Source organism: Leopardus geoffroyi, chromosome D1 (assembly GCF_018350155.1).
Source record: "Leopardus geoffroyi isolate Oge1 chromosome D1, O.geoffroyi_Oge1_pat1.0, whole genome shotgun sequence".
Taxonomy (NCBI): Eukaryota; Metazoa; Chordata; class Mammalia; order Carnivora; family Felidae; genus Leopardus; species Leopardus geoffroyi.
The window spans coordinates 86,033,162-86,046,673 of NC_059329.1; the positions used below are offsets into that span (position 1 = coordinate 86,033,162).

Consider the following 13,512-nt stretch of genomic DNA (forward strand, 5'->3'; position numbering starts at 1 on the left):
ATATGTAAGATGAAACGTGTTTGCCATTAAAAGCCTGAAATATAAAATACACACTTCTCAAGATTATGTATAAGATCTGTAGAACCTTATCCAAACCTACCTTTTAACTCCTCCTGTGTGATTATAAAACACTATATTCACCTGTCCTATGTGATTTGCTCCTTATAAATAGGTTATATTTATGCTGGTAATGATCTTCCCTTTCTTATTCACCAACTCAGCCTTCTCCAAGTGCGAATGTTACTACTCTGACAGTTTTCCATACATTATTATCTAATTTCTTATTTTTGTGTTCACAGCCCTTCATGTATTTTATTTTATTTTTTTTTTTATTTTTTAAAAATTTCTTTTTAACGTTTTATTTATTTTTGAGACAGAGAGAGACAGAGCATGAGCAGGGAAGGGGCAGAGAGAGAGGGAGACACAGAATCCGAAGCAGGCTCCAGGCTCTGAGCTGTCAGCACAGAGCCTGATACGGGGCTCGAACTAATGGACCATGAGATCATGACCTGAGCCAAAGTCGGATGCTCAACTGACTGAGCCACCCAGGCGCCCCAGCCCTTCATGTATTTTAAAGTACTTCTAATATAATGTTATAGGTAATTGTTGGTATAACTGTCTTCTCCACCAGACAGAATTCTCTATGAGGGCGGTGAGCCTGTTTTATTTTCTCTTGTATCTCCAGCATCTGTATTAATGCCCAGATTATAAGCATTTGGTGTTTGATAAATGTATTCAGTCGTTCAGCAAATATTAAGTATCAACTGTGTACTAAGCATAAAATATGGTACATAGGTACATATTAAGCAATGATAAGTTGTTCTAATTTAGCTGAAAAAGCTATTTGAATACATTTTTAAGCATGATTTACATGACTGTGAACAAACTACAAACCGAAGCGAGGGTATTTGCAACTGATAGAATAAGGAATAAATTTTCCTTATATACAAAGAACTTCTAAAATGAATAAGGAATAGTCTACCAACCTAATTTTTTAAAAATGGGTGGAAATATACAAAGGAAATTTAGTGGCTCTTAAACATACAGAAGCAGATGCCCAGTTTCACTTACAATAAGAAAAATGCAAATTAAAACTGCACTGACCTGCTGTTTTTCTCTTAACAGATTGTCAATAACCTACAATGTTTGGTAAGACACTAAATTAGCAGAGGTGTGGGTATATTAGTACTTTTATACTTTGCTGGTGGAAATGTAAATAAGTACAACTTCTGTGGAGGGTAATCTGGTAGTAGCCTTTAGAATTATAGAAAATATATACCCTTTGATCGTTTGGGGCATTTACATTATGAATATATTTACTTACATGTAAAATGAAATATATATGAGCTATTTTTGCAGTATATTTTTAATAGCAAAAGATTGGAAAGAACCTAAATGTCCACCAGTAAGCACCTAGTTAAATAAATTATATACCATATAAATGAACATATACCATAATATGTGTATTATGTGTATGGTATATGTGTACAGTATAACACCATATATTTGTATTAAAAAATAAAGGGAAGAAGCTCTGCCTAGTCAGTTGTTACAGACATAGCCTAGCTTGGATGTGATTGAGAACTGGGTAGAAGAGGCCAAAATAAATGTAGTTATTCTGCTTAGGAAAATGTGAGTAGAGTGATAGAGATTAAAATAGACAAGGAGTGTAGGACTAGCACTTGAGAAGCCTAATGGCAAAGAACTTCATTCATGTCTTTCAGCCGATAGTTTCACTTAAGTTACTGGGCTTAATGGTGACTCTTTGGTGAAGAATGACTATATTCTAATTTTTCTAGTGGGATTTTGAAAGAACCTATAATGAACAAAAGCTCTAAGTTAAATCAGCTTTCTTGTAAAGACAGTCCAGTTTTAGGTTATATAACTCACTTGTCTCTCGCATTTACTTACTTTATTTTACTCTTATCTCCATTATATTTTGGTTTTTTCATTGGTCACTAACATTCTTCACATGAAATTATAAGTAAAGATGCAAATATCTGAAACTTTAAGCTTTATTTTTTTACTGCTTGTTACAAAATCTGTTTAAACATGGGGCAAGGGGTGCCTGGGTGGCTCAGTTGATTAAGCATCAGACTCTTGATTTTGACTCAGGTCATGATCTCATGATTCATGGGTTCCAGGCTGTGCTGATAGCCTGGAGCCTGCTTGGGAGTCTCCCTTTCTCTCCCTCTGCCCCTCCTGGCCCCACTCTCTCCTTTAAAAACAAAACGAAACGAAACGAAACATAAGCCCCATGGTCAGTTTTCAAGGTTTACAGTTTGTTTTAAAAATTGTGCTCTTCTTACACTGAACTTTCCTAGATGACTTCCTCTCCCATTTTCTTGAGTTCTCCGCTAAAATATCACTTTATCAGGAATGTATTTTTTTTTCTCATTCTCTATAAAATAAAATCACTCTCTCACTGTTATCTCCTTTCAAGGTCTTATTTTTCTCCAGGGCACTTATCATCACCTAACAGATAATATTATCTCTGTCTTCCTACTAGTAGGTAAGCTCAATGGAAGAAAGGGACTTTGAATATCTTGTTTTACTGGCCTGTAGTGGGTGCTCACCAGTTATTTGTTGAATGCATGAGTGAATGAATTATATAGTATGTGAATTAAATGCAAAACTGAGTTAAGTTGCATTAATTAATATAAATAAAAAATGGCTTTTTTCAAATTTACTGTCAGTGGTCAAACTTAAATTTCTTAGTATTTATAAGTTAGCTCTGTCAAGTTTACAAAATAGAATCGTCTTCTGGCTTCTTTGCTTTTCTTTGAAATTTGGCCAGCATGTGTATTTGCCTGTCACAGAAATTTTGTGAATGAGGATTTGCTGAGATTAATAGACTTTGGTCGTCAGCTGTCATCTACTTTATAAATCCAGATTTTACTTTGCCATTATTAGTTTAAAAACAACAAAACCCTGGGTTTTCTGTATTTTATCTGTGACAAAATATAGTTAACACTATTACGAGTATAGATCAAACAAGTAGTCCAAAACTAGCTGTGGCATTTATCAGAGATGCTTCTTAATATAAGTTGCCACCAGATCCTAAGACTGTAGTCACATTCCCATTTAGGGAATGTAAAAAAAAAAAAAAAAGAATATGCACACCTAAATCAGTAACAATAAATAGCTCAATAAAGCATAAAACAGTGCTTCTTCCAGTTGGAGGGGTGTGTGGCTTTAAAAAGTCCCCCTTCTCTTGTCCTGTCATTTTCACTCTCTGTCTTAGGTAGGCATGCTCTTTTTTTCCCTGTCCAATCATCAAATCCTATTCCCTTTTCACCCCAAGAATTGGTAGCTTACAGGATATTCTGAGACCCAATTTCTTTAATATTGTATAGTTCTACTACCAAAGCTTATAAGGCTCTTGCACTTCATGGCAATATATTAGATCTTTATTATATTAAATCCTCATTATACCTTGGCTTTCTATCTTAGTGATTCAGCCACGATAGTCCTGTGATAGATATGTGCATGGTACAGGTGACAACAGATATCATTTTTTCAATAAGGCAATGTTACTGCAAAGGATAGTGATGGATCTTCTGTTCCCTAGTGAATCATGACACAATAACAATAATTAATATCACTTATGTAGTGCTTCACAATTTACAAAATATTCATTGCCAGTGTTGCATTAGATTCTCACAGCAGCCTAGCAAAATAGTTATTAGTGATTGAACTGAGGCTCAAAATGGTTAATTAATCATTTGGGCTCTTGCTTTCCGTTATGCCATACTGAGAAACAAGAAATGGTAACAATAATAAGAAAATGTCTTATTTAGACTTTATTTGTGTGCAACTTTTCTCTGAAAGTTTTGATTCTAACACACTGGAGGTAGGGGATGGTATTGTTTTATTGCTCTGTACCCCTGCTGGCCCCCCATCAGAGTTAATTTTCCCTTATCATAGCAAATTTTTACTGAACCAGTCCATTATACTCTGTTCCACAACTGACAAACGTAAAGGATAGTTTGAGACTGTGAAATAGAAGTTTTCATAATGTAAAACTAAAGCAACATGTTCTTAACAAACTGAGTAAAACTGACTTAGCTATTGATGATATTTTGATTTTTTTAATGCATCTTTCATTTGTGGAGTTGACATTTTTTCATAGAGTATTACTATTGTCAGATTTAAAACATTTAGTTATCTCTTTTCCAAGGAAATATTTGAAGTCTTTGTTTTATGATTTCACATTATTTAAAAAATCTGATTGTATGTTAATGCTTTGTGTCATGGGTAGAAAAAACCTTACAGAATCGTTTTTCCTATAAATATATATTTATTTTCCATTTTCATTTTTATTGAAGGATTAATAAAATTTCATCATTAATAAAAATTTTTATGTCTACCTTGTGAATATTTTAGTTACCATATTTAATTATAATTTCTAAAAAATTAATAATGGTAATAAGAAAAGCTTCCAAATTTATTCTTACATTTTAATGAATTATTTGTGTTCTATATGTAAACTGTCACAGCATGAAATCAATTTTCTGCCTTGATTCATCCCAAATCAGAGATTTCTATCACATTAATATTATAATTAGAAACATTAATAGAGACGGCAACTTTAAAAGCATACTTTGCTTCTTGGCAATTTAGCATATTTCTCTGAGTGCCCAGGACTTCAAGAACCTTCAGTGCACTAATAAATTTATTAACTCAAACTTAAAAGAAGCGAAAAGTCTCTCTTTCTTTCTCTCTCCCCATGGCCAGTCTGCTAAAATAGATTATTCATGCTTATTTGATTCAGGTAGGCTTTTGCAAGCTTCCCTACTAGGCCTGGGAATGTGGTACATTGAGGCCTTTTCAGAGGCTTCTGACATAGACCAAGCTTTTATTGCATGGTGTTTTATTATTACCAAATCCTAGTCTCCACCCAGTTTGTAGGCACTCTGCTTATTCTTTTGAATCAGGAAAGGTTATCACCTACCTTAATCCATGGAGCAGCGTGGATTAAGGACACCAGTGTGCCCCAGGATTCTCAAAGAGGATCCTGGAAACTTCTTGTTTCTTCTTTTTTGCTGTCTTTACTAAATTCTATTGGGCCTTAGGAGGATTTGCATCTGAAATGGGCAACCTGGTGTTTTTCTCAATGAAGACATCAGATCAAAGTTCAGTTAGTCAAGGCCTTTCTAAAACATTAAGGGGGCCTGGACTTACACAATAAAAAGATGAGCTCTAGCAGAGATTGCAGTAAAAACATTCTGAACTATAATCCGGATAAAGAATAGATTATAGGCCAAAGAACAGACCTTGTTTAAATTGCTTTATACTAATAACTTTACATTTAAAAACTTTACCCTATTTTTAAGAAGTATACTTTAATGTCTCATACTTTATTTGTTAACACTGTCTTGGCAAACAGATAAATCATGTTTTGAGAACCACACTTGTGTGTATATTGTATTGTAAACATTAGATGGAGCCAATTGATAGGTCTCTTTCCTTAATGAAAGTGAACAGTATCTTATGGAGGGATAAACAGTCATTTTATTTAGAAAGTAAATGCCAAACTCACAGACTCTGTATCAGAGAATAATATTTCTATTAGACTTAAATTTGTTTATCCTGTGTTACTGTAGAGTGTTGGTAGGCATTCAGTAGAAGAATATTAATCCTTTAAGTCTCAAAATGCAAATATCTAGTGTCAAGCAAATGTCTGTTTCTTATCTAAATTACAAAGCTGTCAGTTACTTCATAAAATGAGAATTTACTCTTCCATTTCTGCAGAGATTATCTGCAGATTATCTGTTTTGTTGAATGTTCTGAAATATGTCTGTTTTATAGCATTCAGGACAGTGGAAACTATGTAAATTTAGATTAGAAACTATTGGAAACTATCGCCAGGTGGAACCTGTTAGGAGTTCAACTTTGTACAGAGGTGTGTACATATTTCTAATGAGTTGAATCAGCACAGAATCCATTCAAAGCAATATAATGAGAATGTTCTGTTATTAGGCCTTTACTATCCTATGTACATAAATTCAATATCAACAGTTATTAGAGTTACTTGTGTAGAAGATAATTTGTTGGAGAAACTGATAATAGCACAAAAGAGGAGGCATCAATGAACTAATGATGATGTCAGGTTTCTGATTTATCTAATGTAGTTTATATACATTCTCCCTCCTTATCATGTGCCTTGTTCCCATCGGGAGTATCATCAATACATTTTATACTATGAGCTTAATTTAAAATTAGCAAGAAACTTTGAATGTATATACACACTATCTTGTGAGCATTTAGCTTTTAAATGATGCTCAGCTCAATATGTTTAAAAAGCTAGTTTTTTTGAGCCCCTCATCAATGATTTAATTGGCTTAAGTTTTCATTAGTTCTTAGCAACTCCATATTTAATTGATCATTTAAACCTGGAATCTTTAAAAAAATAATTAAAACATGTATATTAATTTTTTTTCAACTCAGGAAGGTAAGAAAAGCAAAGAGAATTCTTATCAAATTTAGTGACCACAGGAGTGAAGAAACATGGGAAATGAAAAGGTTGATTTCTAACTATTATTTAAAATAGTAAAAGTTGTTGTATGCTTCTTTGAAATTTAATAAGTCTATGTGTATCAGCTCTTCCTTATCAGCATTAAAATGCATAAATGTATCAATATTTTGCTAAATGTAGTTCGAATACATTGTAGTTTTAAAAAACAATAATTAAAAAATAATAATAATAATTTTTTTAATGACCAGTATGGCTTTTCTTAACAGGCTGGACCAGTATCATCTTCAAGATTTGGTCACTGTTATGATGCATCAAAAAAGATGCCACAAGAACTAATTGAGGCTTCAAAATGGCATGGATTTTTTTTCCCAGAAAAATCATCTTCAACTCTTAATATAGAGCCATGGTAAGTAATGACCCATTTCTGATTTCACAGGTTAATAGAATGCATTTTTACCACATTCTTTGAAATAATGCATAACTAAAGGTACATATCCTAATAATAAATGTTTTCTATAAAATATGTGATCTTACTTGTGTATATGTTTCATAATATTTCTTTATATTTAGTTTTCTTTTTCTGGTCCTATAACTGTTGTATATGCTATTATCCTTAATTTGCAGTTTGAAAAGTCTGGATACCAAAATTATAATACCTCCTGTTTTTAATTTTGAGAAAATGTGGAATAGTTTTTAAATTGGGGTCTTTTAGTCCTAAATGCAAATAGATATCTAAAAACTACTTAGCAGTGAAAATGGTATAAAGTAATGCTGTTTTTCAATAAATGTTCTTTCAGAAAGTAAATATGTTTTCTGATATTTTATTTATTAAGGCTTTCTATTTGTAGTTAGTTATTCTGTAAATAAACAATTTTATTTTTTTAGATTGCCTTAAGAACAATGTAGGGTTTTTTGAGTTTTACAGTTAAGGGCTTTAAATATTAAACAAATACAACATGTTTATAGTGATACTAACTTTATTAAGACAAAAGTCTGAAAATTACAGTACTTGACATTGAATAATTTATATATAGTGTTAAGAATATTTAATTTCAATTCTTAACTGTTGAATCATAGAAACTAATCCATGGAATAGGGTGTTGCCTCTATTTTCTTTCATATTGTAAAACCATTATTTTCAAAGTGACCTAATCTTCACTGACCACATCTTCAAAGTGATCTCCTTAAATGGAGATTTAATAGACAGGAACTGAAATGACTTACAAGTCTAAAGTCTCTTTTCCAGGAATATTACTTGAGAATTTAGTAAAGGCTGTCTTATTTATTTTTATTAAATCTGTGTCCCCCCCACCCCCCCCCAAAAAAATTCTTTGCTTCATTATGGTTTCTCCATTCTGTGGCTTGAGATTTAGCAAAAATGGTACTCTGATGTTGTCTTAGTGTTAATAGCAATGATTAATGATTGACTGCTGTGTGTCAGTCACTCTACTACACATTGCATTTGTTGTCTAGTAAAACCCTTGTATGAAACATAACTGTATTCCCATTTTCCAGAAGAAGATACCAAAATTTAAAGAAGTTGTTTAAAATTTTTTTTTTCAACGTTTATTTATTTTTGGGACAGAGAGAGACAGAGCATGACCAGGGGAGGGGCAGAGAGAGAGGGAGACACAGAATCGGAAACAGGCTCCAGGCTCTGAGCCATCAGCCCAGAGCCTGACGCGGGGCTCGAACTCACGGACCGCGAGATCGTGACCTGGCTGAAGTCGGACGCTTAACCGACTACGCCACCCAGGCGCCCCAAAGAAGTTGTTTACTTGAGGCTCAACTATTAAGTGATAGAACCAGGATTAACCTAAGATCCCTCTCTTTCGCTTCAAGAGACTTTGGTGTCCTTTGCCTTTACCTTCCTATGTTATGGAGGAAAGAACACTGGTAAAGAAACAAAGAAAGAAATCTGGGTTCTGATGCTGAGTCCATCCTTAGGAAAGTCCCTTAAATTCAGTGAAAATAAATACCCTTCTGTGAAAAATTAGCATAGGGGGGATACCATTTGTCCTACCTACATCAGTAATACTTTGTTAAGTTTGAATGACTATACTGATTATACTCATTCTTAATTTTTGTCATTCAGTAAACCAGACATACATATGCTTTTATGGCTTGGGAAATAACTTTTCCCTGATTCCTCAAGCAGTAAGTGGTGGAACCCAGATTCAAAGTTGGTTCTTTCTGACTCAAAATTCTGTGTTAGCAATAATGCTATATTGCCTCCATTTATAGAGTGCTAAGGGAAATAAAAAATATAAAATGTCCATTAAGTATGATGTAAGTGAACAAAAAATATAGTGTTACTTTTGTAACTAATAAAACATTTAAATAATAAAACTTTCTTTAAGCCCCAAAGTACAAGATTTTTGTTCATTCAATCAGCAACTAAAAGAAGGAGGGAATTAACATTTATTGAATACCTGTTCCATGTCACGCACTGTTCCAGGCATTAGACCATGGGATAGCTCATTTAATCCTCCCACAACCCTCTGAAAGAAGTAATATTTTCTCCATTTTATAGGAAACTTGAGGTCAGAGATGCTAAGTAGCTTTCCCACTTTTTCAGGCTGTTGGTGACTAAGTCTTCAAATCCTCTGCTTTTTTTTTTGTCTGCCAGGCTGTCTCCATTTGCTCCTGCAGTAAATGTGCAGCACATGAAGCTGGGTGCCAGGAAAAAAAAAAACTTGATCACCTGTGAGAATATAGTCCTCTAGTCTTTAAAATACATACTTTTTCAGAATGTTTTTTGAGAGCTAGCAGTTTTGCATAGAATAGGAAAATTTATAGATTTCAATTATCAAGGCAATATTTCATTTCATAGTAGTTAACTGATAATTCATTTATTTCATATTAAACTTAAATGCTTAATTAAATGTAATTAAACTTTAAACATGTAATTAAATTAATTTTGAAAATGAGTACTTACCATGTGGGATTTAATTTATGAAAAGCATGTGCTCATTTCACTAAAATGAACTTTACTGGTTCATTTATGGAACAATAAAGCTAAGCTTTACAGTTGTCTATACTTTTCCTGCTATTAAGACTAGAGGGTGTAGTTGTGTCCCACTATCAGATGTGAGGATATAATATATAATTTCATATATTCTGAAGACACTGTTGAAACATAAAGTTTTTTTATGGTGAGAAAAACTGAAGATCATTTAAAATTTGCATTAACTGATTTAAAATCATCGGCAGGTTTGCCCATGGAAAATGTTCACACATATAATTTAAGCTTTCAAAGCAAAGCCTGGCTATAAAAACCTGAGAAATATCACACCAATATTACCCGATAGTTTTGTTTTAATATTTCATTGTCGTAAATCAGATAAGTTGACACAAAACAGTGATAGGAAAACTGATTTTGAGAACAAGTTTGTGATCTAAGATTATTTTTAACTTGACGTAGTTTTTTGTTTTTTTTTTTTAAGTTTATTTATTTTGGACAGAGAGAGAGATAGAGCATGAGGGGGGGGGGTGGTGCAGAGAGAGAGGGAGACACAGAATCCAAAGCAGGCTCCAGGCTCTGAGCTGTCAGACCAGAGCCTGATGTGGGGCTCGAACTCACAGACCACCAGATCATGACCTGAGCTGAGGTCGGACACAACCGACTGAGCCACCCAGGCGCACCTAACTTGACATAGTTTTGAATTAATCTTTGCTAACAGATATGCAAAGACAGTTCTGTTTTCTCACTAGAAAGATAATGCCATTCTTCATACTAGGGATGGTGTTTCAGCTTTCTTATTTATTAACAAATCTACTAACATACTGTTACAAAATGAATGTTTGTGGTTCCCTCCCCAACACCCCAAATTTATATGTTAAAGTACATATGACAGTATTTGGAGACAAAACTTTGGGAGGTAATTTTGGTTGCATGAGGTCATGAGGGTAGGACCTTAGTCTGATAGGACTGGTATTCTTAAAAAAGAGGGAAAGACAGGGGCGCCTGGGTGGCTCAGTCGGTTGAGCGTCCGACTTCGGCTCAGGTCACGATCTCGCGGTCTGTGAGTTCGAGCCCCGCGTCGGGCTCTGGGCTGATGGCTCAGAGCCTGGAGCCTGCTTCCATTCTGTGTCTCCCCCTCTCTCTGCCCCTCCCCCGTTCATGCTCTGTCTCTCTCTGTCTCAAAAATAAATAAAAAAAAACGTTAAAAAAAAAAAAAAATTTAAAAAAAAAAAAAAAAAAAAAGAGGGAAAGACATCCAGCTCCTACTCTTTCCCTTGAGCACAAATCCAGGAAGGGCCATGTGAACAACACAGCAAGAAGGTGTCATCTATAACCCAGTGGTGGAGCTCTCACCAGATACAACCCTGCTAGCACCTTGATCTTGGACTTCTAGCCCCCAGAATTTCTACAGAATTAATTCTTGTTGGTTAAGCCACTCAGTCTATAGTGTTTTGTTATGGAAGCCAAAGCCAATTGATATACCTGCTATATTGTAAAATATTACTTTTTTAAACTGATAGACCATATCTTGAATATTGACTTTACATACAGTTGGTAGTAAACAGAATGAATTTGTTTTGATATGTTTCTTTGAAATTCATGATTTTGTTTTTACATGGATATCCAAAAAATGGCCAGTAGTTTCTTATATTAACTAGAAGTTTTGTATTAATTAATTTGAATGAACTGAATTCTGAAAGAACCATTTATCTTTTTAGGAGAACTTCTAGGAGAAAATCAATGGAAAGAGGATAAGAATATTACTTAAGATTTTAGAAGTCCTTCCTTTTCTTATTTGGCCAAGTCTCTCTACCACTTAAATGGAACATATGTATAAGCCTTCTGTCATATTTTCCTAGACAAATTATAGTTATGTACCCCCCCATAAATTCCAACTTAATTTTGTTCATACTCTGTCAGGACACTTAGCACATTACAGTATAGTTATTTGTATTGTCTACATTTTTATCTTCTCTCTCAAGCAGTGGAAATCCTTGAGGAAGGGGGTTATGCTTTCTACACCTCTTTATTTCATGAATTTAGGACACAGGTGTTGAGTTGATAGTTGATGAACTAGTGAATCAATGGACAAAGTATAGTAATAACTCAGATTAATACAGCCTTGTTCTTACCTCAAAGATTTAGTGGGGTAAAACTAGCAACTGAAACATAGCCATGTAAGAGTACGTTCTATTTCAAAACTACAGATCTCTTACATTACAAAGCAGAGAACCACAATATATTTAGAAGTTATAAGTAGAAAATTCACTCATGAGAAAGGAATTTTGATAGAGAACTTCTAGGTAAGTCTAAAGATTCAGAAGTATGCTGAATTACTTTATTAAAAGGGTATAGTAAATGATACATTAATACAAATCTCAGAGCTGAGGGATAGGCAAGATGTAAATGTGATAAGGGATTTTACACATTGGCCATTCTGCTGGTGATGTGATTAAAGTAAAAAGATAATATCTAAAAATTTTGAGAGAATTATTAATCCTCAAACTCATTTTAACCAATGAAGAGAAATTACTTGCTTACATGTGTGCCTTTCTTCATTTTTCTATCTTTTAAAGGGGACTTCATGTATGCAGAATTTAGTCACTCATCCTGGCATGCTATCTTCATTGATATGCATGGTTTTTGATTATTATTTCCCACCTAATTCCCACATTTCTAGTCTCAGTCATCTTCCCCTAGGCATACATCCTCTTATTTATGTATGTCCTTCCAAATTTTCTTTTCCCTTCAATAAAGTAATCTTAGACCCTTGACTCCTCTCTCTCACTCCCTGCATCCAGTCAGCAACTCCTGAAATTTTATTTATTTTTTTAAGTTTTTATTTAAATTCCAGTTAGTTAACATACAATGTAATGTTAGGTTCAGGCATACAATATAATGATTCAGTACTTAAATACAACACCCAGTGCTCATCACAAGGGCACTCCTTAATCCCCATCTCCTATTTAACTCATACCCTGCCCAACACCCCTCTGGAAACCATCAGTTTGTTCTCTATTGTTAAGGGTCTGTTCCTGGTTTGACTCTCTTTTTTTCCCCTGTGCTCATTTGTTTTTTGTTTCTTAAATTCCACATATGAGTGAAATCATACATTATTTGTCTTTCTTTGGCTGACTTAACATAATGCACTGTGGCTCCATCCACATTGGTACAAACGGCAAGATTTCATTCTTCTTATAGCTGAATAATATTCCATTGTGTGTGTGTGTGTGTGTGTACATATATATATATGTGTGTATATATATATATATATATATATATGTACACACACACACATACACACCATCTTCTTTCTCCTTTCATTAGTTGATGGACACTTGGACTGTTTCCATAATTTGACTATTGTAGATAATGCTGTTATAAACATCAAGGTGCATGTATCGCTTTGAATTAATATTTTTGTATTCTTTGGCTAAAAACCTAGTAGTCAGTTGCTGGATCATAAGATAGTTGTATTTTTAACTTTTTGAGGAACCTCCTTACTGTTTTCCACAATGGCTGCACCAGTTTGCATTCCTACCAACACTGCAAAAGGATTCCCCTTTCTCTACATCTTCATCAACACCTGTTGTTTGCTGTGCTGGTGATTTTAGCCATTCTGACAGCTGTAAGGTGATATCTCATTGTAGATTTTATTTGTATTTCCCTGATAATATTAATGTTGAGCATCTTTTTATGTGCCTGTTGGCTATCTGTAGGTCTTCTTTGGAAAAGTGTCTATTCATGTCTTCTGCCCATTTTTTTTCTTTCTTTTTTTTTTTTTTTTTTGTCTTCTGCCCATTTTTTAATTGGATTATTCATTTTTATGATGTTGAGTTTGATAAATTCTTTACATATTTTGGATTCTAACCCTTTATCAGATATGTCATTTGCAAATATCTTCTCCCATTCCGAAGGTTGCCTTTTAGTTTTTTGATTGTTTCCTTCGTTGTGCAGAAGGTTTTTTTTGTTTTGTTTTGTTTCTATTTGGATGAAGTCCCAATAGTTTATTTTTGCTTTTGTTTCCCTTGCCTCAGGAGACATATCTAGTCGGAAGTTGCTAAGGCCA

The 13,512-nt window shown here is 33.9% G+C and overlaps 1 protein-coding gene across 5 annotated transcripts in view; it reads left to right on the forward strand.

The window, feature by feature from the left end:
• The window catches only part of ELP4 (elongator acetyltransferase complex subunit 4), a 251,191-nt gene that overhangs the window by 59,493 nt on the left and 178,186 nt on the right, over nt 1-13,512 (forward strand). For all 5 annotated transcript variants that reach the window (XM_045484854.1, XM_045484856.1, XM_045484858.1 and 2 more), the window contains one exon: nt 6,745-6,884. In XM_045484854.1, coding sequence (XP_045340810.1) covers nt 6,745-6,884 — 140 coding nt within the window. The remainder of the gene's footprint in view (nt 1-6,744; nt 6,885-13,512) is intronic.